The following is a 26,865-nucleotide window of genomic DNA, read 5'->3' as shown; positions in this document are numbered from 1 at the left end:
TGTGTGTGTGTGGGGCTGTGTGTGTGTGTGGGGCTGTGTGTGTGTGTGGGGCTGTGTGTGTGTGTGGGGCTGTGTGTGTGTGTGTGGGGCTGTGTGTGTGTGTGTGGGGCTGTGTGTGTGCGTGTGGGGCTGTGTGTGTGCGTGTGGGGCTGTGTGTGTGTGCGTGTGGGGCTGTGTGTGTGTGCGTGTGGGGCTGTGTGTGTGTGCGTGTGGGGCTGTGTGTGTGGGGCTGTGTGTGTGGGGCTGTGTGTGTGTGGGGCTGTGTGTGTGGGGGGCGCTGTGTGTGGGGGGCTGTGTGTGGGGGGCTGTGTGTGGGGGGCTGTGTGTGGGGGGCTGTGTGTGGGGGGCTGTGTGTGGGGGGCTGTGTGTGGGGGGCTGTGTGTGGGGGGCTGTGTGTGGGGGGCTGTGTGTGGGGGGCTGTGTGTGGGGGGCTGTGTGTGGGGGGCTGTGTGTGGGGGGCTGTGTGTGGGGGGCTGTGTGTGGGGGGCTGTGTGTGGGGGGCTGTGTGTGGGGGGCTGTGTGTGGGGGGCTGTGTGTGGGGGGCTGTGTGTGGGGGGCTGTGTGTGGGGGGCTGTGTGTGGGGGGCTGTGTGTGGGGGGCTGTGTGTGGGGGGCTGTGTGTGGGGGGCTGTGTGTGGGGGGCTGTGTGTGGGGGGCTGTGTGTGGGGGGCTGTGTGTGGGGGGCTGTGTGTGGGGGGCTGTGTGTGGGGGGCTGTGTGTGGGGGGCTGTGTGTGGGGGGCTGTGTGTGGGGGGCTGTGTGTGGGGGGCTGTGTGTGGGGGGCTGTGTGTGGGGGGCTGTGTGTGGGGGGCTGTGTGTGGGGGGCTGTGTGTGGGGGGCTGTGTGTGGGGGGCTGTGTGTGGGGGGCTGTGTGTGGGGGGCTGTGTGTGGGGGGCTGTGTGTGGGGGGCTGTGTGTGGGGGGCTGTGTGTGGGGGGCTGTGTGTGGGGGGCTGTGTGTGGGGGGCTGTGTGTGGGGGGCTGTGTGTGGGGGGCTGTGTGTGGGGGGCTGTGTGTGGGGGGCTGTGTGTGGGGGGCTGTGTGTGGGGGGCTGTGTGTGGGGGGCTGTGTGTGGGGGGCTGTGTGTGGGGGGCTGTGTGTGGGGGGCTGTGTGTGGGGGGCTGTGTGTGGGGGGCTGTGTGTGGGGGGCTGTGTGTGGGGGGCTGTGTGTGGGGGGCTGTGTGTGGGGGGCTGTGTGTGGGGGGCTGTGTGTGGGGGGCTGTGTGTGGGGGGCTGTGTGTGGGGGGCTGTGTGTGGGGGGCTGTGTGTGGGGGGCTGTGTGTGGGGGGCTGTGTGTGGGGGGCTGTGTGTGGGGGGCTGTGTGTGGGGGGCTGTGTGTGGGGGGCTGTGTGTGGGGGGCTGTGTGTGGGGGGCTGTGTGTGGGGGGCTGTGTGTGGGGGGCTGTGTGTGGGGGGCTGTGTGTGGGGGGCTGTGTGTGGGGGGCTGTGTGTGGGGGGCTGTGTGTGGGGGGCTGTGTGTGGGGGGCTGTGTGTGGGGGGCTGTGTGTGGGGGGCTGTGTGTGGGGGGCTGTGTGTGGGGGGCTGTGTGTGGGGGGCTGTGTGTGGGGGGCTGTGTGTGTGTGTGGGGCTGTGTGTGTGTGTGGGGCTGTGTGTGTGTGTGGGGCTGTGTGTGTGTGTGGGGCTGTGTGTGTGTGTGGGGCTGTGTGTGTGTGTGGGGCTGTGTGTGTGTGTGGGGCTGTGTGTGTGTGTGGGGCTGTGTGTGTGTGTGGGGCTGTGTGTGTGTGTGGGGCTGTGTGTGTGTGTGGGGCTGTGTGTGTGTGTGGGGCTGTGTGTGTGTGTGGGGCTGTGTGTGTGTGTGGGGCTGTGTGTGTGTGTGTGTGTGGGGCTGTGTGTGTGTGTGTGTGTGGGGCTGTGTGTGTGTGTGTGTGTGGGGCTGTGTGTGTGTGTGTGTGTGGGGCTGTGTGTGTGTGTGTGTGTGGGGCTGTGTGTGTGTGTGTGTGTGGGGCTGTGTGTGTGTGTGTGTGTGGGGCTGTGTGTGTGTGTGTGTGTGGGGCTGTGTGTGTGTGTGTGTGTGGGGCTGTGTGTGAGAGAGGGAGGCAGGCTGTGAGTGTGAGAGGGAGGCAGGCTGTGAGTGTGAGAGAGGTGTGCGCGTGTCAGGCTGAGTGTGAGAGGGAGCTGTGACGGGGAGGGGACAGCTGGTGAGGAGAGGGGTGGGGGACAGCTGGTGAGGAGAGGGGTGGGGGGGAGCTGTGAGGAGAGGGGTGGGGGGGAGCTGTGAGGAGAGGGGTGGGGGGGAGCTGTGAGGAGAGGGGTGGGGGGGAGCTGTGAGGAGAGGGGTGGGGGGGAGCTGTGAGGAGAGGGGTGGGGGAGCTGTGAGGAGAGGGGTGGGGGGGGAGCTATGAGGAGAGGGGTGGGGGGGAGCTGTGAGGAGAGGGGTGGGGGAGCTGTGAGGAGAGGGGTGGGGGGGGAGCTGGGAGGAGAGGGGTAGGGGGAGCTGGGAGGAGAGGGGTAGGGGGAGCTGTGAGAGGAGCGGGGAGGGGGGGAGCTGTGAGAGGGGAGGGGGGGCTGTGAGAGGGGAGGGGGGTCTGTGAGAGGACGGGGCGCTGAGCAGGTGGGGTCTGAGTGAGAGAAAGTAATGGGTGGACTGGGGAGGGGGAAGAAGGGGAGGATGTGGACAGAGAGTTGGGAGAGAGGGGCTCAGAGGGGGGGGAAGGGGAGGTGGGGATGTGGACAGGGAGAGGAAGGCAGTTTAAATTATGGCTATCAGGACAATACTGGCAAATTAATATGGACAGTAGTTTTATACAGTTGCCTACAAATAGTTGCATATTTTAAGATGTTGCTTTAAGTTGAGCAATTTTTCTGATCAAAAGTATTTCTTCCACCACTGATACAGCCTTTGCAATAAGCTACTGAGATTTGTATGTGTAAAATTGACAGTTTCAGAAAAATATGTTTCCTGTGACCTTGGGAAATTTGTCAACAAGGAAGGGTTTATTTTATAATTACCTCCTCTTTGCTCTCGTACCTTCCTAAGACAGTGACTACCCTTCTAAAAAGAGTCTTTCATTCGCTGTAAAGCACCTTGAGATTTCTGCCTCTTGTGAAGGACATTATATAAACACATGTCTTTCATTTGTTCATTCATCGTTCATCCTTTATGATCTTGGTGGATTGTTTTAGAAGCCACGGTGATCATGGTTTAAAACAAAGGAATTTTACTGCACCAAAGAACACGAATACCACTAACTACACTCTATCTTAAAGTTAGTGACATTTGCATTTACAATATCACACGTACAATGAAGAGATACTTGTATCTTAACAGAACATCACCCTCTTAATTCAACTTTCTCTGTACACCCATTTGACTAGTTCCCCAATAACTCAAGTCAGATAACTATCAAAAACTGTACCACTCAGTCTGTGTACTGTTTCATATAATGTTCCGGACTGTGATTTGTGGGCCTTCTGCATATGTTTGGCAAGGTTATCCCATCAAAACTCCTCCAATTGTCCACTGTTGTGGAAGCTCAACACCAACATCACTTGCATTTTATGTGTAGCCACCTCATGTGAGAAGTCTTGTGGTTCTAATATCCTTTAACTCTGGAGTCTTGCATCGCTTTATTTCTCTCTCCTCTTTCTTTTTAATTCTCTAGCTCTCTCATGTCTGCGCCCGCCAGGCCTGCTCACTTGTATCACTTTCTTCGCCCTGTTCTCTCGCCTGAATGCTTCTCCCCACTCGCTATCTTCATCTCCTCTTTCTCTCAGCTTGGCTATTCCTGGACATCCAACTCACTATTACAAGTCCTTCAGTTCGTAAAAACCCAAGTTCTTTTAACCATTGAACTGAAAAGAGATGTTTCTTCTGCACCAGCTTGTTATAACACTGTTTTGAGACCCGGTTCAGCACAGTGGGCTAAACAGCTGGCTTGTAATGCAGAACAATGCCAGCAGCGCGGGTTCAATTCCCGTCCCAGCCTTCCCGAGCAGGCGCTGGAATGTGGCGACTAGGGGCTTTTCACAGTAACTTAATTGAAGCCTACTTGTGACAATAAGCTATTATTATTACAATCTACTCGCTCATATAATTAACTTCTGCTTGACACCCTTTCTATGGTCTATGTCCCAAAGAAAAAGCAAAAAATATATTTGTGATTCCATGATTGGACAACACTTGCTGAACAACCCTGAGTGTGCTAATAGCTCCATTAACAACTACTTAATCAGTCAAGCTTGTAATGTGGGTCATTTTTGAGTACTAGAAGCAACATAGCTACACTCACAGGAATTGATTTTCTGTAAACAAAAGGAATATGTTCAAACCTTGTACCTTCTTTAAATTACCCAGGAGCTTGGGAAGCCAATTCTCCACTGCTTTCTCCATGGTTTGAAATTTGGCATTGCATTGTCCTGATGCATGTGAGATGAGTGACAACCTGTCTTTTCGGCAATATGCAATATCTACACCAGCAAGTGAAATATTGAGTTGGAGGGCAGCACGGCGGCGCAGTGGTTAGCACTGCCATCTCACAGCGCTGAGGACCCATGTTCGAGCCCAGCTCCGGGTCACTGTCCTTGTGGAGTTTGCACGTTCTCCCCGTGTCTGCGTCGGTCTCACCCTAACAACCCAAAAAATATGTCGTTTGGCCATGCTAAATTACCACTTAATTGGAAAAAATAATTGGGTATTCTTAAAAAAAAAAAAAAATTTAAATATTGAGTTGTCACCTCAATATGTTTACACGGTCTGAATAATTAAGCGTACATAACACTTCCTTTCATTAGGCCTTAGACTGGTGTGAGTTGGTGGAACTTCTGTGAAATTCTCATTTTGTAAAGATATGGCTCAGTGGGTAACACTCCTCCCTCTGAATCACAAGATAGTGAGTTCACATCTTACTCCAGGGATTCGAGCACTAAAACATGGATTGACACTTCAGTGCTGCATCGTTGGATGGTCATGATGTGCTTTAGGATGTCAGTCTTGAAAGGCACTAAATAGTGCAAGTCTTTCTTTTAAATGTTTGTGCTTTGCTTATGAACTGGCAGGTGCTTAGTAGCAGCAGAAACCGAATTACTCTGGCCCAGAGTAATGCTCTGGGGCCCCGGGGTTCGAATTCCACCATGGCAGGTAGTGGAATTTGGATTCGATGAAAAATCTGGAATTAAAAGTGGAATGATAATCATGAACACATTGTTGATTGTCGTAAAAGCCCATCTGGTTCACTGTCCTTCAGAGAAGGAAATCTGTTGTCGTCTTCAGGCTGATCTACATGAAACTCCAGACTCACAACAATGTGGTTGACCCTTAAATGCCCTCTGAAATGACCAAGCACGCCACTCAGTTGTGCCAATCTGCTAAAACATTTAAATAGAATGAGACGGACAGACCACCCAGCATCAATCTAGGCACTGGAAATGACAACAGCAAACATAGCCCTGTCGACCTTGCAAAGTCCTTCTTTACTAACATCTGGGTGAGCGCCAAAATTGGGAAACAGACCAGTCCAGAAAAGGCCTGACATAGTCATACTCACAGAATCGTACCTTAGAGACAATGTCCCAGACACCACCAGGACAATCCTGTCCCACCATTAGGACAGAGCCAGCAAAGATGGCAATACAATGGTATACAATTGGGAGGGAGTTGTACTGGGAGTCCTCAACATCAACTCCAGACCCCTTGAAGACTTATGGTATCCGGTCAAACATGGGCAAGGAAACCTGCTGATTACCATGTAGTGCCCCACATCAGCTGATTAATCATTACTCCTCCATGTTGAACACCACTTGGAGGAAGCACTTGAGTGTGGCAAAGGCACAGTATGTACTCTGGGGCTGAGGACTTCAGTGTCCCTTACTGACCAAACTGGGTGAATCCTTAAGGACAAAGCTGCAAGACTGAGCTTGCAGCAGGTAGTGAGGGAATCAACAAGAGGGAAAACATACTTGACCTCCGCCTCACATGTGCATCTGCCGTTGACTGCATCGGTGGAGTTCTGTCTCCACCTTGTGGAGTCCCGTCTTCACATTGAGGATACCCTCCATGCAATCCTCAGCCAGAAGTGCTGAGTGGGTAATTAATCTCTGCCTCTACCTGAGGTCTCCAACATCACGGATGCCAGTTTCCAGCTAATTCAATTTGCTCCATGTGATATCAAGAAACGGCTGAAGGCAAAGGCTGTGGGCCCTGATATTCCGGCAATACTACCGAAGACTTGTGCTTCAGAACATGCCGCAACTCTAGCCAAGCTGTTCCTGTCGAGACATCTACCCAGTAATGTGGAAAATTTACGAGGTATGTCTGTTCTGTACAAACAAAGCAGGGCGAATCCAACCCAGCCAATTCCCGCCCCATCATACTACTCAATCATCAGAAAAGTGATGATGTGGCGATGCCAGCGCTGGACTGGGGTGGGCGCACTAAGAAGTCTCATAACACCAGGTTAAATCACCTGATGAAGGAGCAGTGCTCTGACAGCTTGTGATTTCAAATAAACCTGTTGGTCTTTAACCTGGTGTTGTGAGACTTTTTACTGTGCCCATCAGAAAAGTGATGGAAGTCATCAACAGTGCTATTAAGTGGGAATTGCTTAGCAGTAACCTGCTCGCTGATGCTCAGTTTGGGTTCTGCCAGGGTCACTCGGCTCCTGACACCATTACAGCCTTGGTTCACACATGGACAAAAGAGCTGAACCCCAGAAGTGGGTGAGGTGAGAGCGATTGCCCTTGACATCAAGGTGCCAAACTGGAGTCAATGGGAACCAAGACAAATCCTCTCCTGGTTGAAGTCATACCTCGCACAAATAATATCAAGGCTTAGGCTGACAAGTGGCAAGTAAAATTCACAAGTATCAAATAATGGGGCTGGTTTAGCACAGTGGGTTAAACCAGCCCACCAGCGCAGGTTAAATTCCCGTACCGGCCTCCCTGAACAGGTGCCGGAATGTGGCGACTCTGAGCTTTTCACAGTAACTTCATTGAAGCCTACTTGTGACAATGAGCAATTATTATTATTATTATTATTATTATTATTAATGACCATCTCCAGCAAGAAAGAACCCAACCATCAGCCTTGCAATCAATGGCCTTACCATTACTAAATCCCTGATATTAACATCCTGGGAGTTACCTTTGACCAAAAACTGAACTGAACAAGCCATATAAATACTGTGACTACAAGAGCGAGTCAGAGGTTAGAAATACTGTGGTGAGTAATTCACCTCCTGACCCCTCAATGTCTATCCACAAGTCAGGAGTGTGATGGAATACTCTCCACTTGCCTGGATGAGTGCAAATCCAACAACACTTAAGAAGCTTGACACCATCCAAAACAAAGCAGTCTGCCTAATTGGCACCCATCCACAAACATTCATTCCCTTCGCCACCGATGCACCACAGCAGCCGTGTGTGCCATCTGCAAGGTACACTGCAGGAACTCCGCAAACACCTTCACACACGACTACTACCATCTAGAAGGACAGGGGCAGCAGATGCATGGAAACACCACCACCTGGAAGTCCTGCTCCAAGCTACACCATCATGACTTGGAAATATATTGCTGTTCCTTCACTGTCGCTGAGCCAAGACCCTGGAACTCCCTTCCTAATAGCACCTTGGGTGTGCATACACCACATAGACTGCAGCCGTTCAAGAAGGCAGCTCACCATCAACTTCTCGAGGACAATTAGGGATGGGAAATAAATGCTGACCTAGCCAGCGGAACCCACATCCCTTGAATGAATAAAAAAATACTTTGAAAGTCAAATGTAAATGCAACAAAAATATCACTGAATGTGTTAGAACATAGAAGGTAAGAAATAGGAGCAGACGTAAGCCAGCCTGCCCTTCAAGTCTGCCAGCTTTCCCTTTTATGCATTTGTATTTTCTCAGAGGAATCTACTTTTTCTCTCTCTCCATATTCCTGCTGCAGAGGAAAGAGTCTTACTGGGTCAGCAATGGTCCTCCGTTGCCTCACCGAGGCAGCAGGTTCTTCACACAAATTTCAGCAAGCTATTTGAGAGTTACACAGTTGAGCCTGACCCTGTCTTTACTCCTGCTGCTCCAGTTATGAGATGGTTATCTGATGGAAAGGGAAGCCCCAGTTAATTTTCCAACAACCCTGCAGCCTACGGATGCTGAGGTCAATTATAATGCATCTACCCCAATTAACATTGGCCAAGTCAACATCGGCTAGAATTGAATCTACTATTTAGATTTTTAAGCTTTTTTGCTGTTCACCTGCCAACTTTATTTTTATAAATTTAGAGTAGCCAATTATTTTTTTCCCAATCAAGGGAAAATTTACTGTGGCCAATCCACCTAACCTGTACATCCTTTTGGGCTGTGGAAGTGGGATCCACGCAGACACCGGGAGAATGTGCAACCTCCACAAAGACAGGGATCGAACCCGGGTCCTTGGTGCCGGCATCGAGCTCGGGGCTGGCATCGGGCCCGGGTCCTCAGGACCGGCATCGAGCTCGCGTCCTCAGCGCTGTGAGGCAGCAGTGCTGCCCCCACCTGCCAACTTTAACGGTGGTTATTCACCCGAACAACAGGCAATTTAATAATTTCAACACCTGCTGCAGTTTTCCATTTGAAAAATGTTTTTATTGTGGCCAAACACATGTTTAGCCTCTTTACAACAAAGTGGGAGAGGAATAAGAATCCTAGAAATAGCGCTTGGCTGGGCAAGTCACACACCTCCAAGGATATTTTAAATCTTTAAAAAAAATTTTGATTCCATCTTCATCGTAGAATTATTCTCAACCGGTAGTTTATCGTCCAGGAATTGTCATCAAGCTTATTCTTTGATGAACTAACCCTACATCTAGTGTTACTCTGGCAGTAATTTTTAGCATGTTTAATATATTGCATTAAGGCACTTTTAAAAAGCGTTCACGGTGCAGAAGTTTAGTTAATCCGAATGTGGCCTAATCCTTGCTGTTTGTTTTCAGGCAGCATGTCACAATGAACTCTTCATTATCTGGGCCTACAGCAGTAGCTGATGTGATTAAAGATCTAGACTCTCAGATAGCAGTAAGTAGTGCCTGAGTTGGTCTTGACTGGCATGAGAGAATGCAGCAGCAGAATATGGACAGGGGTTTTGCATTAGATTTTGCTTTCTGGTGTAGACAATGGAATTTAAATAGCTTTCGTGCAAATGTTTGATGTGAATAGAGTAGAAAGTCACAATTTCTGAGGCTGCAGCTCGTTTAGCTATAAAATAATCGTCTTATTAAAAACGTTTTGTGTATATTTTTGCTAATTCTCCTCCCCTTCTGAAGGTAATTTTCCACAATGTTAGCAGTCATTCACCAGAGGCTAGACTGAATGTCAGCAGGCCCTGTACTCCTGAAGATCCCATGCATACTTTTCCAGTGCAGATTGATGCTTCGTGGTTAGAGTCTGACTAAATTATCCCTCCCTAAACCACCCAGATTGAATTTTCCAACCTCAACAGTGTCACATAATCAAACTCAGGATTCTTTGTCTGTGTAATCGGCTACTCACTGCCTTAAATAACTGACTGGTGCTCTTCAACTCCAAGCAATAAGAAAATTAGATATAATGCAAATTAATCATTAAAATACATGCCATTGCTTTATAAAAGTATATAGATAGTGTAAAATGCTTGGGCGAGGGGGAAACCCTTGTTCAAACTTGAAGATTCTGAATTTCAAAATGTATGGTGCACCCCCAATGGGGAGATATGTTCAATAGCCCTATCAGTCTAAATTCAATAAAAGTATTCCTAAACTTAGTCTGTGCAAAACTACATTTACCTTAAAGCTCCCTGCTGCTGACAACGGCTTGACTTTGCCAATATTGTTCAAGGTTCTACTTCTGACTTTCAGGATCTAGAACCCAATTAGAGGAAGTTTTTTTTAACTGATGTTTCAAAGCAAAGGTGCATTCAAAAATTAATATGCCAGAAACCTCTGCCAGCAACCCAGCCATGCATTAGCGTGCTCATCATTTACTGTTGTGTACCTAACACAGCTTCCATTAATCAAAAAGCAGAGGACGGCACGGTGGTGCAGTAGTTATCACTGCTGCCAAAGGGGCTGAGGACCCAGGTTCGATCCCGGCCCCTGGTCACTGTCCATGTGGAGTTTGTACATTCTCCCTGTGTCTGCGTGGGTCTCAGCCCCCACAACCCAAAGATGTAAAGTTAGGTGGATTGGCCACGCTAAATTGCCCCATAAATGGAAAAAAAATAATTGGGTTGTCTAAATTTATTGTTTTGAAAGCACGACAGCTAGGAACACTTGTAAACCATTCCTTTAAAAATAACTGCATATATAGCAGATTTTCCACTCTGCAATCTGTAAGTCAGTATTGTAGAACTCCTTCTTGGATTAATTCTGCATTTTCATGCATCATTGGTCATATACCTTTATCTGATGTCACCTCGATCAGTTCTTTGCACATAGGAATGTCCAACAAAGCTTTAAAAGACAAAAGCAGTTATAAAAGAATGATTTAAAAGATTTAAGTGCAACAATGTCTGACTTTAGGACATGCCAATAAATGGCACAGTTCCGTATAATAACTTTCTCATTCTGAACCTAAATGGGGAATTGATTTGATCTGCTCTAAAGTCCTGATATAGAAATAACAGCTTGAATGTATCTATAAATTGTCAGTAACTCGCATATGGAAGGCTACTTCGTATCAATTCTGGTTTGGGGGTTGCTCATCCTATGAAGTAGCAATATGATTAACCAGCTGCATGCACGGGGGTGGGGGGGGCGAGTGGAAATTAGAAAGCACTCTAATCACGGACATGGAAACAATGATTCGGTATTTCACACAATACGTGATTTAGACACTGAATGTTTGGGGTGTTCTATTAAATGCGTTTATGTTCAACTTGAGGGATCCGTCTACAGGATAAAGCAGATGAAATATGCTGGAGCTTATTGCCCGATACTACAAGGTGCCAAACTCACAAGTTTAACATGAGACGTTGTGACTTCAGTATTGTAAACCATACTAATTTGATCATTGTGTGTAAGTACCTTCCAGGTTGCACAACTGGGGCATAAATACTGATTTTCTAGAAAATTGATGGTGTCAGCAGTTTACTAGTGCAACCCCTTAATTATGTTTTTAATCTGCTCCTGCGTGTGAAAACTAAACAAACCTTTGCTGAACTAATTTTTTTGCAGTAGTATTTCCATTGGCATTTTGGGTACTGACTAGAATGCTTAGAACATCTCTTTAAACTGCCTTGTATTGCGCACCAGGCAGTGATCACAAAAACACATTCTGATTTTCTTGTCAATTACTTTCCTCACCGACAGGTATCAACTCGTTATGAGTGCAGATCAGTGTATACCCGTGCATTCCATACGCAGGTAGACATTACCCCTGTGTGAGTTTTGCTGAAGAATGCTGGCAGTCCTTTTGGTGCTATCCTATCAACCCAGCTCTGTCCTTACCTCACTATGGGCGACACGGGAGCACAGTGGTTAACACTGTTGCTTCACAGCACCAGGGTCCCGACTTCGATTCCTGGGTCACTGTCTGTGTGGACTCTGCACGTTCTCCCCGTGTCTGCATGGATTTCCATCGGGCACTACAATTTCCTCCCACAAATCCCGAAAGTCATGCTTGTTCGGTGAATTCGACATTCTCCCTCTGTGTACCCGAACAGGTGCCGGAGTGTGGCGACTAGGGGATTTTCACAGTAACTTCATTGCAGTGTTAATGTAAGCATACTTGTGACACTGATAAATATTATTATTACACATTCATACTCCGCATACTTCCAAGATACCAAGCAAGAGCCTTGGTTGATTTTTTTGCTTTTCCCCCTCGCCTCATCCTGAGCCCAGGGGTGCTGAGGTTAATTGTTATGCTTTTGATTCCACTTGAGCTGAAACTAGATAGCTTCGGGCTACACTGAAGAAACTCACCAAACTATTTGGGGACCGAGTGAAAAAAATTTCTGGCCAAGAAATAAAAGCTGGAATACACACAAATGATATATGAAAAAGTTGGGATAAATGTTGAATCGCTTTAGGTGGGCGAAGTACGTTTATTTATCCAGAGAGTGAAAAGACTACCAGTATTTTTTTTTAAATTTAGAGTACCCAATTCGTTTTTTCCAATTAAGGGGCAATTTAGAGTGGCCAATCCACGTAGCCTGCACATGTTTGGGTTGTGGGGGCGAACCCCACGCAAACACAGGGAGAATGTGCAAACTCCACACGTACAGTGACCCAGAGCCGGGAACGAACCTGGGACCTCAGCGCCGTGAGGCAGCAGGGCTAACCCACTGCGTCACTGTGCTGCCCTGACTACCAGTATTTTGACGATTCGCAATATAATATTTGTAATGAAATTATTTTACCATTAGTATAATGTCACTGTTAAGCCCATGCCTGCTGCATGATGCCAGTTATCAAATTCCTGAGCTGGAGTCTGAGGTACAGAGCAGGATGATCTAAAGGAACTAATTCTGCTCTTATATCTTATGAAAGAGTGGGGCCCATTCGGGACTAAGGGGGCGATCTGTGGGTGGAGCCAGAGGACATTGGTAGGGTGTTGAACAAATACTTTACAACTGTCTTCACCCATGAGAATGAGGATAGGTATGCAACTCAGGGAGAATCATAGAATCTACAGTGCAGAAGAAGGCCATTCGGCCCATTGAGTCTGCGCCAGCCCCAATCCAAAACCTTTTTTTTGTAACTTGTCTATTTCTTTGTCCATAACAAGCTTACTTGTACCATGTTGTGGTCGCTATCACTACAATGCTCCCCCAACAACACCTCAACTACTTGTCCGGCTTCATTCCCCAGAATTAGGTCCAGTACTGCGCTGTCCCTTGTTGGACCCATTACATGTTGACCTAAAAAGTTCTCCAGCATACATTTTAAGAACTCCATTCCATCTAAGCCCTTAACTCGATGACTATCCCAATTAATGTTGGGAAAGTTGAAATCGACTAATATAATTACCCCATTGTTGTTATTTATACACACCTGCGAATTGCGCACATATTTGGTCCTCAATTTACCACCTACTAACTGGGGCCTATAGTTACCTAGCATGTGACTGTCCCTTTTTTATTCCAAAGCTCCCCAGAAAGCTTCATTTGATGCTCCCTCCCAAGATATATTTTAATCGTTAACGAATAATGCAATGCCTCCTCCTCTTTTACCCCCTCCTGTGTCTCGCCTGAAGATGCTATATCCCGGGATGTTGAGCTGCCAATCCTGCCCCACCCTCAGCCAGATTTCTGTGATGGCTACTATATCACAATTCCATGTGTAAATCCTCGCCCTTAACTCATCCATTTTACCTGTAGCACTCTGGCATTGAAGTGGAGGACACCCAGTCGGCCTTACTCCCTTTAAACTTAAATTTTTCCCTCTGACTTGATTGCTTTCCAATGACTAGGGCTGATAAGTTTGTTTAAAGGGGGTTGGGAAGTTACTGTTTCAAATGTATCCTGGGCTAAGTGTAAAATAAAAATGGTGCACCCTGTTACCATGGGTAACATTTGAAATTAATGTTGGAAAACATCCTTTCATACACTGTCAATGCTTGGATTTCAGATTATTTCGATAGTATTTTAATTAGAAATGTTGTCTTTGTCATACATTTTCACGTGAAATGTCATCCCTTACAATGCCAAATAGTTTAGCAATTCCGATAAGGATCTCATGAAATTTTAATGTTGAAATGTAAAATGTGATCAAAAACTGCTGGATTTCTCAAATGTAATATTGGATTTCTCAAATGTAATATTGTGTTTATGTCAGTCTTGGGATCCTCGCTCATCAATACATCTTCTAAAGTGGATATAGTTTACAGCACGTTTCCTGTTGAAGCAATATTTTGGTATTTTATTATCTTTAATCGCATTATAACAATTAAGTCAGTCTCCAGGCAATTCCATCGGTCTCCCTACTGATTGCACAGATGCACTGCTTTTACTTTTGTTTTGGCTAGAATTGAGGTTGGATGCTGAGGGAGAAAATCTATGCAAGGGTGGTTTTCTTGACTTTTCCAAATTACAGAGAGAGATCTTGGCAGTGGAGCACATTTCTGATCTTAATGAATGTTTGTCTGAAGAAATATGCTATAATTTAACCCCAAAAATGCCTCTGCCATTCCTTCCCAACCTTTTTGTCAACTTCTTACAATGTTGCTTTGTGCTTGCTCTTAACTGAAGGTATAATAACTTATTTTTGCATGCTTTGTTTTTAGGGCAGTGGCTTATATACCTTAACTGAAATGACTGTAATACAGTGAATGACTTTTATAGGGTTTAGGATTGCTGTAAAATTTACTCTCAAAACAACTTTATTAGAGAGCAAAGCCTCTGAATGTTATGCAGGTGTATTAATGTTAGTTTATATTTACAACCCCATGGTTTTGAGAAGGGTACTGCCAAAATAGTTTAATGCATTTCAATTTTTTCACAATCTGAACATGCTTACCAATGAAAGCATAGCTCAGAAACTTGCTACATTTAAATGTTTGCAAAAGACTGCATTTCAAAAATTATGTTTTTCTTTTATGTTTTGAACAGCTGATTGGTCCCGGCCCCCACAATCCCAAACAGAAACAGGATTTGGAGAAACTTAATGATTTAAAGACCAAAGCCCAACAGATTATGAACCAGTTTGGACCTGCAGCTCTAATAAATTTGACAAATTTTCCCTCAATTAAACCTGACCCATCCAGCACACCACCTCCAAATACAATGGCTAATAGCACTGCTGTGGTAAAGATACCTGGAACACCAGGCTCAGGGGGACGCCTGAGTCCAGAAGGAAATCAGGTATTCAAGTTTTAAAGATTTAAATGTTTTACTTTTTCTGTCCCATCTTATTTTGATCCTTTGTAGAATTTTACCTCCGCCTTTAGATACAGGGATGAAAGGATAGTGGGTACAGCTATCCTAATGACTGCTGCCATTTTCACTATGGCTGATGGGCTGTGTTTTTATGGGTGAGAGAGAGTCTGACGTTTTCAACTCTCCTGTTTGGCAAATAACTTGGGAAACTTAATCCACTGCTGCAAACAGGCTTGAGTAACTAGCAGCTCTGAGATGCTCACCTCGTGAATCTACAACACAGGACTACGGGCTAAAGAACAGAAGTATGCTATAGACAGAGCTCAGCAATCCACAACTAACCGGTTAGATCAAATCTCTACAGCCCTACCGCGTTCTGTTATGAATGAAATGAAATGAAAATCGCTTATTGTCACAAGCTTCAAATGAAGTTACTGTGAAAAGCCCCTAGTCGCCAAATACCGGCACCTGTTCAGGGAGGCTGGTACGTGAATTGAACCGTGCTGCTGGCCTGCCTTGGTCTGCTTTAAAAGCCAGCTCTTTAGCCCTGTGCTAAACCAGTGTGGTGGTGGAATTAAAAAGGATTAACCAGAGGAGCAGGCTCCCAAGAACAGCCATGTCCTCAATGATGGGAGAGCCCAGCATATCCATGCAAAAGATAAGGTTGAAGCTTTTGCAACCATCTTCAGCCAGAATCGTTGATGATCAGTCTAAGCCCCCTTTGGAGGTCCCTCCCATCACAGATACCATTCTTCAGCTAATTTGATTCACTCCACCTCACAGAAAGCAACAGCTGAAAGCACTGGATACTGCAATGGCCAAGGGCCCTGACAATTGTCCAGCAACAGTACTGAAGACCTATGCTGCACCCCTAGCCAAGCTGTTCCAGTACAGCCGCAAGACTGGCATCGACTCGCCAATATGGAAAATTGTCCAGGTTTGCCCTGTCCACAAAAACCAGAATCCATCAAATCGGGCCAGTTACTGCCTCATCAACAGTCTTACCAAGGAGGACTAATCTGCTCAACAATGCTCAATTTGAGTGTTGCCTGGGCCACTTAGTGACTTCAGGACAGCTTTGGTCTAAGCATGGACGAAAGAGTTGAATTCTGGAGGTGAGGTGAGAAAGACATCCTTTGACATCAAGGTAGCAAATGTTGCATCAAAGAACTCTGACAAATTGAAGTCAACAGGAATGTGGTGAAAGCTCTCCACTGCCTTGTGTCATGCCTAGCACAAAGAAAGATGCTGGTGATTATTGGAGGCTAGTTTTCTTATCCCCAGAAAGTTGCTACAGGTGTTCCTCAGGGTCAGGTCCTCAGCCCAACCATCTTCAGCTGCTTCATCAATGACTGCCTGCCTATCATAGGTCAGAATGTTCGCAATTCGTGACTCCTGAGATACTGAAAAGGTTTGTGTCTGCATGCAGCAAGACCTGGGCACCATTCTGGGCTGAAGAATTGCAAATATTCACAACACGCAAGTGTCAGGCAATGGCCAGTTTCCAATAAAAGAAAATTCAACCATCTCCGCTTGACATTCAATGGCATTAATATTGCTGAACCTTCCACCTAATCCTCACGGTTGCTATTGACCAGAAACTTAACTGGACTAGCTATATAAATATTGTGACTACAAGCGCAGGTCAGAGACTGAGAATTCTGTTGAGTAATTCGCTTTGTGTCTCCCAAAAGCCTCCCCACCATCTACGAGACTCAAGTCAGGAGTGTGATAGAATACTCTCCACTTGCCTGAATAAGGACAGCTCCAAGAACAATCAAGCTCAACACCATCTAGGACAAAATAGCCACCATCCTGACTTGGAACTATCTCATCGTTCTTTCACTGCTGCTGGGGCAAAATCCTGGAACTCCCTCTCTAACAACACTGAATGTACCTACACCAGATGGATTGCATCGGTTGCAAAAGGCAACTCGCCACCACCTTCTCGAGGCAATTCGGGATGGGCAATAAATGTTGGCCGAGCCAGCAACTCTTACATAGCATGGATGACTAAAATGAAAAGTCGCATTTTTGGATGCAGTGCTTTAACTCTCCTTAACTTGTAGCTCAGACAGAAACATGCTAAAGTGGGCAAAGGGTTTTTCATCTCAACAACTGTGTTGGAACTTAACAGTCGGGCAAAAACAAAGCATTTCAATCTTAAGCTCTAACTTGGAACTCATTTTCGTTGTTTCGTGACCAGCTTTTGAACCGAAATGTCCAAGATTAAACATGGTACTTTAATAGCAAAAATGGTGTAAAAAGTTTATGACCAAAAATGCAAGTAAATTTGAAAAACCATTTGTGTTGTGAAATGTACACATCACATTTTTTTTAATAAACAATTTTATTGAGGTATTTTTGGCATATAAAACAATGACATTGTATAGTACTGTACAGAAAGAAAAGCAAATAACACATAGTACAAACCACAACTCCATTCTCACAAGGACCTGCCTAACCCACCCTCTACTCTACCCTAGGGCCCCCCCCTGCTGACGGTTAATTCTCGGCAAAGAAGTCAATGAATGGCTGCCACCTCCGGGCGAACCCCGATAGTGAACCTCTCAAGGCGAACTTAACTTCCTCTAGATCGAGAAAGCTCGCCATGTCCGATAGCCATACTTCAGTCTTCGGGGGCCTCTAGTCCCTCCATGCCAACAGTATTCATCGCCGGGCTACCAGGGAAGCAAAGGCAAAGACGTCGGCCTCCTTCTCCTCCTGGACTCCCGGGTCCTCCGACACCCCAAAGATTGCCACCTCAGGGCTCATTACCACCCCAGTTTTCAAAACCCGGGACATGATGTCTGCGAATCCCTGCCAGTACCCCCTGAGTTTAGGGCACGACCAGAACATGTGCACATGATTAGCCGGCCCACCATCTGGCACACTTGTCCTCCAGCCCGAAGAATTTACTTATCCGGGCCACCGTCATGTGGGCCTGGTGCACAACCTTAAACTGGATCAGACTGAGCCTGGCGCATGTTGCAATCGTGTTTACTCTGCTCAGAGCTTCTCCATTCGACCCCCACCCCCACCCCAACCCCACCCCACCGAGCCCTCTTCCCACTTAAGCTTCAGGTCCTCAGTCTGTGTATCCTCTGCTCCCATTAGTTCTTTGTAAATATCTGAGACTCTACCCTCATCTACCTCTCCCCTCGATACTACCCTGTCCTGCCTCCCCTTTGGCGGGAGGTATGGGAAGGACTGCACCAGCCTGCGCATGAAATCCCGCACCTGCAAGTATCTAAAGTCATTCCCTCCTGCCAGCCCAAACTTCTCCTCCAACGCCCTCATGCTCGGGAAGCTCCCTTCCAAGAACAGATCACCCACCCTCGCAATCCCCGCCCTCCGCCACAGTCGATACCCACCGTCCATGTTCCCCGGCGCAGATTGGGGTCCACCCCGATGCTCTCACTTCCCCTCCACTGGCCCCAGATCCGAAGAGCCGCTATCACTATAGGGCTGGTGGAGTACCGCACCAGCAGGAGCGGCAGTAACCAGGGCTGCCAAACTGGTGCCCCTGCACAAAGCAGCCTCCATCCACTCCCAAACCGACCCCGTACCCACCATCCATTTCCTTATGGCTATGTTGGCCGCCCAGTAGTAGTTGCTGATGTTCGGCAACGCCAGCCCCCCTTCCCCTCTGTTCCTTTCGAGCATCACCTTCCTTGCCCGCGGGGACTTCCCCGCCCAGACAAATCCCAGGATAATTTTATTCTGCCTCTTAAAGAAGGACCTCGGGATGAAAACGGGGAGCCACTGAAATATGAACAAGAATCTCAGGAGAATCGTCATCTTAACAGTCTGCACCCTCCCCGCTAGTGACAGCGGGAGCACATCCCAACTCTGAACCTCCTCCCTCACTCGTTCCACCAGTCGGGACAGGTTGAGCTGATGCAACTTGCCCCAGTCCCGTGCCTCCTGTATCCCCAAGTATCTGAAGCTTTCTCCTACCAGCCTGAACGGCAACCCCTTCAGCCTACTCTCCTGCCCCTCGCCTGAATTACGAACAACTCGCTCTTAGCCAAGTTCAGTTTATATCCTGAAAACCGGCCAAATTCCCTCAGGGTTTCCATGATACGATCCAATATTGGGTCCAATACGTATAACAGCAGGTCATCCGCATATAACGTCTCTCTCTCTTCTCTCTCTCTCTCTCTCTCTCTCTCTCTCTCTCTCTTCTTCCCCCCCCCCCCCCCCCCCCCGGAACAGCCCTTTCCAGTCCCTTGAAGCTCTCAGAGCAATTGCCAGGGGCACAAATGAACAGCCATGATCTCATTGAATGGTGGAGCAGGCTCGAGGGGCCAGATGGCCTACTCCTGCTCCTAGTTCTTATGTTCTCTATGGCCAGCGCGAACAGCAGTGGGGAGAGAGGGCAACCCTGTCTTGTCCCGCAGTGCAGTCTGAAATAATCTGATGTCGTCCTGTTCGTCCTTACACTAGCCCCTGGGGCCTGATATAACTGCCTAACCCAGTCAATGAAACCCTCCCCGAACCCAAACCGCCCCAGCCCCTCCCACAGATAGTCCCACTCGACTCAGTCTAAAGCCTTTTCCGGCATCCATAGCTACCACTATCTCTGCCTCCCTGCTCTCCGGGGGCATCATAATCACATTAAGCAGCCTTCTTAGATTGGCCACCAGTTGCCTACCCTTTACGAACCCGGTTTGGTCCTCCTGCAATGATATCCGGTACACAGTCCTCAATTCTAGTCGCCAAGATCTTGGCCAGTAATTTAGCGTCTATGTTGATCAAAGAGATCGGCCTGTAAGACCTACAAGCCTCCGGGTCTTTATCCCGTTTCAGAATAAGTGAAATAGTGGCCTGCGACATCATCGGGGGTAGAACCTCTCTGTCTCTTGCCTTGTTAAAAACCCTGACCAGAACCGGCCCCACTATCTCGGCAAACTCTTTATAAAACTCCACCGGATACCCATCCGGCCCCGGGGCTTTACCCGACTGCATGACCTTCAGGTCCCCCAATACCTCTTCGATCCTGACCAAGGCCCCCAGTCCATCTACCACCCCCCTACCCATTCTTGGGAAGGTCAGTCCGTCCAGGAATCGCCTCATCCCCTCCGGTCACCTGGGGAGTTCCGAAGTGTACAGCTTACTATAAAAGTCCCTAAACACCTTGTTCAGCCCTGCCGGGTCCCTCACCAGATTTCCCTCCCCATCCGCTATCCTTTCTATCTCCCTCGCCACTTCTCTCTTCCTTAGTTGTTGCGCAAGCATTCTGCTGGCCTCTCCATGCTCATATATCGCGCCTTTTGCCTTTCTAAGCTGCTATACGGCCCTGTTTGTAGTCAGCACCCCGAACTCGGCCTGCAGCCTCTTTAGTTTCCTGAGTAACTTTGGCCTCGGGACCCCGCGTAGCTCCTGTCCGTCCGTAAAATTTCCTTAACCAGTCGGTCCGTTTCTGCCCTATCTGTCCTGTCCCTATGAGCCCGGATTGAGATCAGCTCCCCTCTCACCACTGCCTTCAGCGCCTCCCAGAGCACCGCCGCTGAGACTTCTCCGGTATTATTTACCTGCAGGTCATTCTGCATGCATCTCCTGAGTCTCTCATACACTGCCTCGTCCGCTAGCAATCCAACTTCCAGCCTCTAATGTGGGCCCTGAAAGCTAGCCTTAAAAATTTATAGATATACCCAGTGCGGAGCATGGTCCGATATGGCAATTGCTGAATATTCTGCCCCCACCGTCCTGGCCAGCAAGTCCCTACTCCTGACAAATAAATCAATTCGGGAATACACCTTGTGTACGTGGGAGTAGTACGAAAACTCCCTCGCCGACGGCTAAATCTCCATGGAACAGCTCCCCCCATTTGCTCCATGAACCCTCTCAGTTCCTTTGCCATCGCTGGCAACCTGCCCGTTTTTGAACACGACCGATCCAGGCTCGGGTCCAGGACTGTGTTAAAGTCTCCACCCATGACTCAGTTTGCGCGAGTTCAAGTCGGGGATCTTCCCTAGCAACCTCCTGATAAAATCCACATTGTTCCAATTAGGGGCATACACACTAACCACGACTACTCTCACCCCTTCAAGCTTACCCCTAACTATAACAAATCTGCCGCCCCCATCCTGAACTGTACCCTCCACCTCAAATTGAACCCTTTAGGATCGCAACCCCCCTAGTTTTAGTGTCGAGCCCCGAATGAAAGACCTGACTAACCCAGCCCTTCCTTAACCTAACCTGGTCTGCCACTTTCAGGTGCGCCTCCTGCAGCATGACTACGTCCGCCTTCAGAACCCGCAAATGCGCGAACACGCACGCCCTGTTCACTGGCCCGTTTATCCCTCTAACATTCCAGGTGATCAGCCTGGTTGCGGGCCACTCTTTCTCCCCACCCCCCCCCCCCCACCCCTTTGCCGATCAGCCATCCCCTTTCCTTGGCCAGCCCCCCAGCCATGTGTCGTGTATCCTCCGGCCCGCCTCCTGACTGGCTCCACCCATGACGCCCCCCACTGTTGCCATGTCCAATTTCCATCCTCGTCAGCAGTTCAACCCCCCCCCCGCAACACCGTCTACCACCTAACCCCTGCTCTAATCTAACTGTATGAGCACCCCCCACCTGGCTTCTGTTGACTAGCCCACCCAGCTAGCCTGGTGGCTCCCAGCTTCGGCGCCAGCATGTCTCTCACCCATTGTTCCCTGGCTCCCCTCCCCCGTCAGAAACATCCCCAACGATAGTGCAATTTAAATCAAACAAATAGAGATAAGTACCACCAGGCACTCTCAGTCCTTCCCCTCCAAACACAGAAAAAGATTGCAAAAGATTCCCCCGAAACCCCCATCATAACCGCACCTTATTAAATATTTTCTTTTTTATATTTTCCCCCTACCAAAACTCCAACCAAACGAGTAACCCAAAAAGGAAACATTCAAGGAAACCACAAAAAAGAACATGAAAACACATCGCAACCAAAATACATCCATCTAAAAAATCGAAAAAACGAAAAGAATGGACCCAAGCATGCAGGCATCTCCCACAGCGAGAGAGAAACAAAATAGACTTAAAAGTTCTACCATGAGTCCAAGAGTCCTCAGCTCAGGGCCAGCCCTTGCCTCATAACAAAGTCCATCGCCTCCTCTGGTTCCTTGAAATAGTGGTGCTGACTCTCATACGTAACCCACAGTCGCGCCGGAAAAAGCAGCCCGAATTTCACCTTGTTCTTATACAAAATCTCCTTCACCTGCCTGTAGCCTCCCCTCCTCCTGGCCACCTCGGTGCTCAAGTCTTGGGAAACACGCAGGGTGCTATTGTCCCAAGTACAGCTTCGTGTGCTCTTGGCCCATTGCAGAACCCGCTCCTTGTCCAGGTACCTGTGGAACCGGACCACCATCGTTCGTGCGGGACCCCCTTGCACTGTCCACCACCAGCGGGCGAGGGTACACCTCGTTCCCCAGCAGCTTCTGAAACATACCCTCCACATACGCGGCAGCATCCAGCCCCCTCCTGGAGGCCAATGATTCTTACATTCTGCCGGCGAGATCTGTTGTCCAGGTCCTCCAGCCTTTTCAAGAGCATTTTCTCCTGATCCCTCAACCTCCGAATCTCCACGTCCACCACCGTTTGAAAGTCGGCCTGCTCCTCCACCGTCTTCTCCAGCTTCTGGAGCTTCTCAGCCTGATCATCCAGCCTTTTCTCCAATCGGTCCATCGACTTCTGGAGCAGCTCGAAGTTATCGCGCTTCAGAGCTAATAAGCCCTCCTGCATAGCCTGTAGCAGCTGCTCCATTGTAGGCTGGGCTGTCGGCGCCTTGCTCTGGACATCGGCCATATTGGTCTCTCTCACAGCCTCCATCGTGCCCTTGCTTGACCACTTCTTCTGCTGTTTACGGTCCCTCTGGCTTCTTAAGTCCATACAACTCTGTATGGGTTCAGTGCCTGAGTACTATTGCTTTCCAGTTTCACGCTCAAAAGCGCAAAAAAGTCGGGGAACAGGTCCACAAGTCCGACCGAAACGGGAGCCACCAAATGTGCGACCTACTCCCTCATAGCCGCCACCGGAAGTCGTACACATCACACATTGCATGATTAACTGAAGGAGCAAGCTGAGACATTAATTCATTTGTAACATGTTAAACCAAAAGTATTGTCTCTTAATTAAACAGGAAAATATCTTGAGGGCACTTTTGTGTATAGGACTGAATTCCCCTTCCCCCAGCCATAATAATTGTCAACTCTTTCCCCCAGCCATAATAATTGTCAACTCAAAGGACTTAATATGAATTTTCTACATCTTTTGTTCTAATTGTGTGTTCAGGTTTTAAGTAAGAAGAAGCTGCAGGACCTGGTGCGTGAGATTGATCCAAATGAGCAACTTGATGAAGATGTTGAAGAAGTAAGCTTTATACACAAATTTACAGCATTAAAAATGTAAAGTACTACTTCGCCCTGCAGTATTTATTTGTGGTGGGAAAAGTTGTTATTTTTTAAATCCCCTTTAGAATCCTTTTGTGCTTGGGCAGTTCTTTTGAGTATAAATGCTATGCTGACTCGCCATCCCCTAATTAAATTACTCTTTGCATTCCTTCCTCCATTATTCTTTACAAGCTTTAAAACTCAAATGTGGTGTCACTCAATCACCACTTTTTGACTTCCTTACCTTTTTATTGCGTGCAGTATCATAGGGGTTATGTTACTGTACTAACAATCCAGAGATCATAGAATCTACAGTGCAGAATGAGGCCCATCAAGTCTGCGCCGGCTCTTGGAAAGAGCACCCTACTTAAGCCCATGCCTCCACCCTATCTCAGTCACCCCGCCGAACCTTTTTTGGGGGGACACCAAGGGCAATTTATTGTGGGGCTGCCAGAGGGGATGGAAAGCCCGACACCCACAGAGCACTTCACAGAGATATTTGGTACAATGGTGGGGGTAGGGGGAATCCATGTCCCCCCCCCCCCCTTGAGCTGTACCGAGCCCATCGTGCACTCCTTCAGAGGCCTTGTCTTGAAGATCCGCTGGGTGTGGTAATAGTGAAGTTCCATATATTCAAATAGAAAGAGTGGGTCCTGAGATGGGTGAAGGAGCATCGAGAGTTTAAATGGGGGAGCCACCCATCCGGTTTTACAAATGGGGGAGTGGAACTGGCAAAGAAGAGGGCTGCGTTCAACAGAGCCTCCTTGCATAAAAGTGAAATTCGGTTTGGTGTGGTCTACCCGGCCCGACTTAGTCCTTTCCCTTGAAAGTCGCTCTATGTATTTGATGCGCTGGGAGTGACCGACTCCTTCGTTAAGAAACACGGACTGGGCGCAGTTGAGTGTTTGGGTGGTGGGGACGGTCATATTGAATTGTTGGGTTGTTGGGGTTGAATTTTTACAGTTTGGGTTTAGATTTGTGGTTTAGTTCTATGTGTGGTTCTGTTCTGTTTGTTATGATAGTATATAGCTCCCTTTCGGAGCGCAGTGGTTTATGGGGTTTTAGTATTTTGTTGTTTTTAACCATTTTTCTGAACTCTAGGTGGGAGCCTCCCTGCTGACCTAAAAAAGTTTTGAAGGGCTGGCTGCAGCTTGTTTTTAGATAAATAATTCAGAGTTCTTGTTTTGTTTAGCTTTGTTAGAAGTAGATTTTAGTTGTTTTTGTTTACCTTGCCTCTATTTGTAAGTGTATTTGGGTGTGGTTGTATCCAAGGGCGATGGGGTTAGGGTAGTCTGCTGACAGTGCATGCAAATGTTTGTTTGCTCAATCTTTTGATTTGGTTAGGTGGCCATGTTTGCTGTACATTGTACATATATTTTTTGTCAATTTTGCATTTTATTATTTTCCACTTTTTAAATTCTTTTAATAGAAAATATTTTATTCAAGGCATTTTCAGATACACAGAAAATCAGAAGAACAACTCAAACTGCTGCATCCCCCCCCCCCCCCCCCCCCTGACGTCCACCCTCCACCACATCTCCCCTTACCCATCCCCCTTGCTGACCCTTCAATCCTCCTTAAAGAAATCGATAAACGGCTTCCACCTTGGTGTGAACCCCTCTGCCGACCCCCTCAGAGCGAACTTGACCTTCTCCAGCCTCAGGAGTTTTGCCAGGTCACTCACCCACACTCCTGCTTTCGGTGGCTCTGACGCTTGCCACCCTAGCAAAATATGTCTCTGGGCTATCAGGGAGACAAAGGCCAAAACATCAGCCTCTCACGCCCCCTGGATTCCCGGGTCTTCCGACAACCCAAATATCGCCACCTCTGGACCTGGAACCACCTCTGCCCCCAGCACTTTGGACATCACGTCTGAGAACCCTTGCCAGAACCCCCTCAGCATTGGACACGCCCAGAACATGTAAACATGGTTCGCAGACCCTCCCGCGCACTGCCCGCACCTATCCTCTACCTCCACCCAAAGAACCTACTCATCCTTGCCACCATCATTTGAGCCCTATGCACCACTTTAAACTGGATGAGGCTTAACCTCGCATATAATGAGGGTGCGTTCACCCTCCACAAGGCCTCTACCCATGACTCGTCTCCCAGCTCCTCCTCCAATTTAGGCTCAATGTCCCCCACCAGGGCTCCCTCCCACGCCATCAATTCCTTTATAGATATCCAAAATCTACCCTTCCATATTTCGTCCTTCGATAGTACCTTGTCCTGCTACCCCATGGGCAGCAGCCTAGGAAAGGTCGGCGCTTCTTACCTGGTTCACTAATGACCTTTAGGGAAGGAAATCTGTTGTCCATGCCTTGTCTGTCCTACATGTGACTCCAGATCCAAAGCAGTGTGGTTGACTCTTAACTGCTCTTTGACATAGTTCAACAAGCCACTCAGTTCAAGGGCAGTTAGGGATGAGCAACATATGCTGACCTTGCCAGTGATGCCCACTTGTCATGAAAGAAAAATAAAGTACAGAAGGATCTGGGTGTCCTGGTCCATGAATCGCACAATGTTAGTTTGCAGGTACAGCAAGTGATTAGGAAGGCAAATGGAATGTTGTTTATTGGAAGGGGAATGGAATAAAGAAGTAGGGAAGTTTTGCTGCAAAGTGTACAAGGCATTCGTGAGACCACATCTGGAGTACTGTGTGCCATTTTGGTCCCCTTACTTGAGAAATAAATGTATTAGAAACAATTCAGAGAAGGTTTACTTGACTGATAACTGGGATGGTGGGGTGAGGTTATGTTGTGAAGAAAGGTTGATACTGTATCTAGTAGAGTTTAGAAGGTGAGAGGTGATCTTACTGAAACATAGAGGATCCTGAGGGAAATTGACCGGCTGAATGCTGAGAGGATGTTTTGTCTTATGGGAGAGATTAGAACTGGGGGGCACGGTACAAAAATATGGGCTCTCCAAGGCAGAGATGAGGAGAATTTTTTTCTGTGAGAGATGTTAGTATGTGTAATTCTCTTCCCAGAGAGCAGTCAAAACAGAGTCAGTTTAAGGCTGAGTTAGATTCTTCATTGACAAAGGAGTCTCAAGGGTAGAGGGGGTAAATAGGAAAGTCGAGTTGATGCCACAATCAGATTATCCATGATCTTACCTAATGGCAGAGCAGGGCCAAATGGTCCATTGCTCTGAATTTGGATATTCGTATGTTCATATGCATAGCAGCTGGAAAATTTAAATTTAATTCTGTAAATCTGGAATATAAAGCTAATAACTGTAATGGTAATTGTCATAAAAGCCTATCTGCTTCAGTCATGAAATCATGCTCTTACCCTGTCTGGTCTGTATGTGACTCCAGACTCTCTGCATCTATCCTCTGAAAGGGGGACACTCAATTGTCAAATAGGTAATTCATCACCGCCTTGTCAAAGGAAATTCGAGATGAGCAATAAATGCTGACTTTGCCAGCGATTTGCACATCCCACGAGTGAATTTTTTAAAAAAACTCTCCTGTACTCCTTCAACCTTGATGATATCCTTGTACTGTGAATCTTCATCAAGATTTCTCAATTCATAATTTTAAGAACTACCATTTATCTTCAATCATTTTCTCAGTCATATCCCATCAATTCTTTCATCAAATGGTACATTGTAGAGGGAGATAGAAAATATATACTGTTATCAGCTAGTGGGCTCAGCAAGGTTCTTTCAGTAGCTCAGTTGCTTAATGCACTTCATGGTGCTGAAC

General features: G+C 47.6%; 1 protein-coding gene across 4 annotated transcripts in view; it reads left to right on the top strand.

Annotated features, from left to right (window-relative positions):
- LOC140411976 (transcription initiation factor TFIID subunit 12) overlaps positions 1–26,865 on the top strand; it is a 47,720-nt gene that overhangs the window by 5,220 nt on the left and 15,635 nt on the right. For 3 of the 4 annotated variants that reach the window (XM_072500785.1, XM_072500783.1, XM_072500786.1), the window contains exons 2-4: positions 8,920–9,001; positions 14,514–14,765; positions 23,059–23,136. In XM_072500785.1, coding sequence (XP_072356886.1) covers positions 8,933–9,001; positions 14,514–14,765; positions 23,059–23,136 — 399 coding nt within the window. In that variant the 5' untranslated portion in view covers positions 8,920–8,932. The remainder of the gene's footprint in view (positions 1–8,919; positions 9,002–14,513; positions 14,766–23,058; positions 23,137–26,865) is intronic. The other variant, XM_072500784.1, reaches the window with a different exon arrangement.

This window comes from Scyliorhinus torazame, chromosome 1 (genome assembly GCF_047496885.1).
Source record: "Scyliorhinus torazame isolate Kashiwa2021f chromosome 1, sScyTor2.1, whole genome shotgun sequence".
Classification (NCBI taxonomy): domain Eukaryota; kingdom Metazoa; phylum Chordata; class Chondrichthyes; order Carcharhiniformes; family Scyliorhinidae; genus Scyliorhinus; species Scyliorhinus torazame.
The sequence above is the reverse complement of the archived record's forward strand: the minus strand, read 5'-3'. Positions and strand labels throughout refer to the sequence as shown.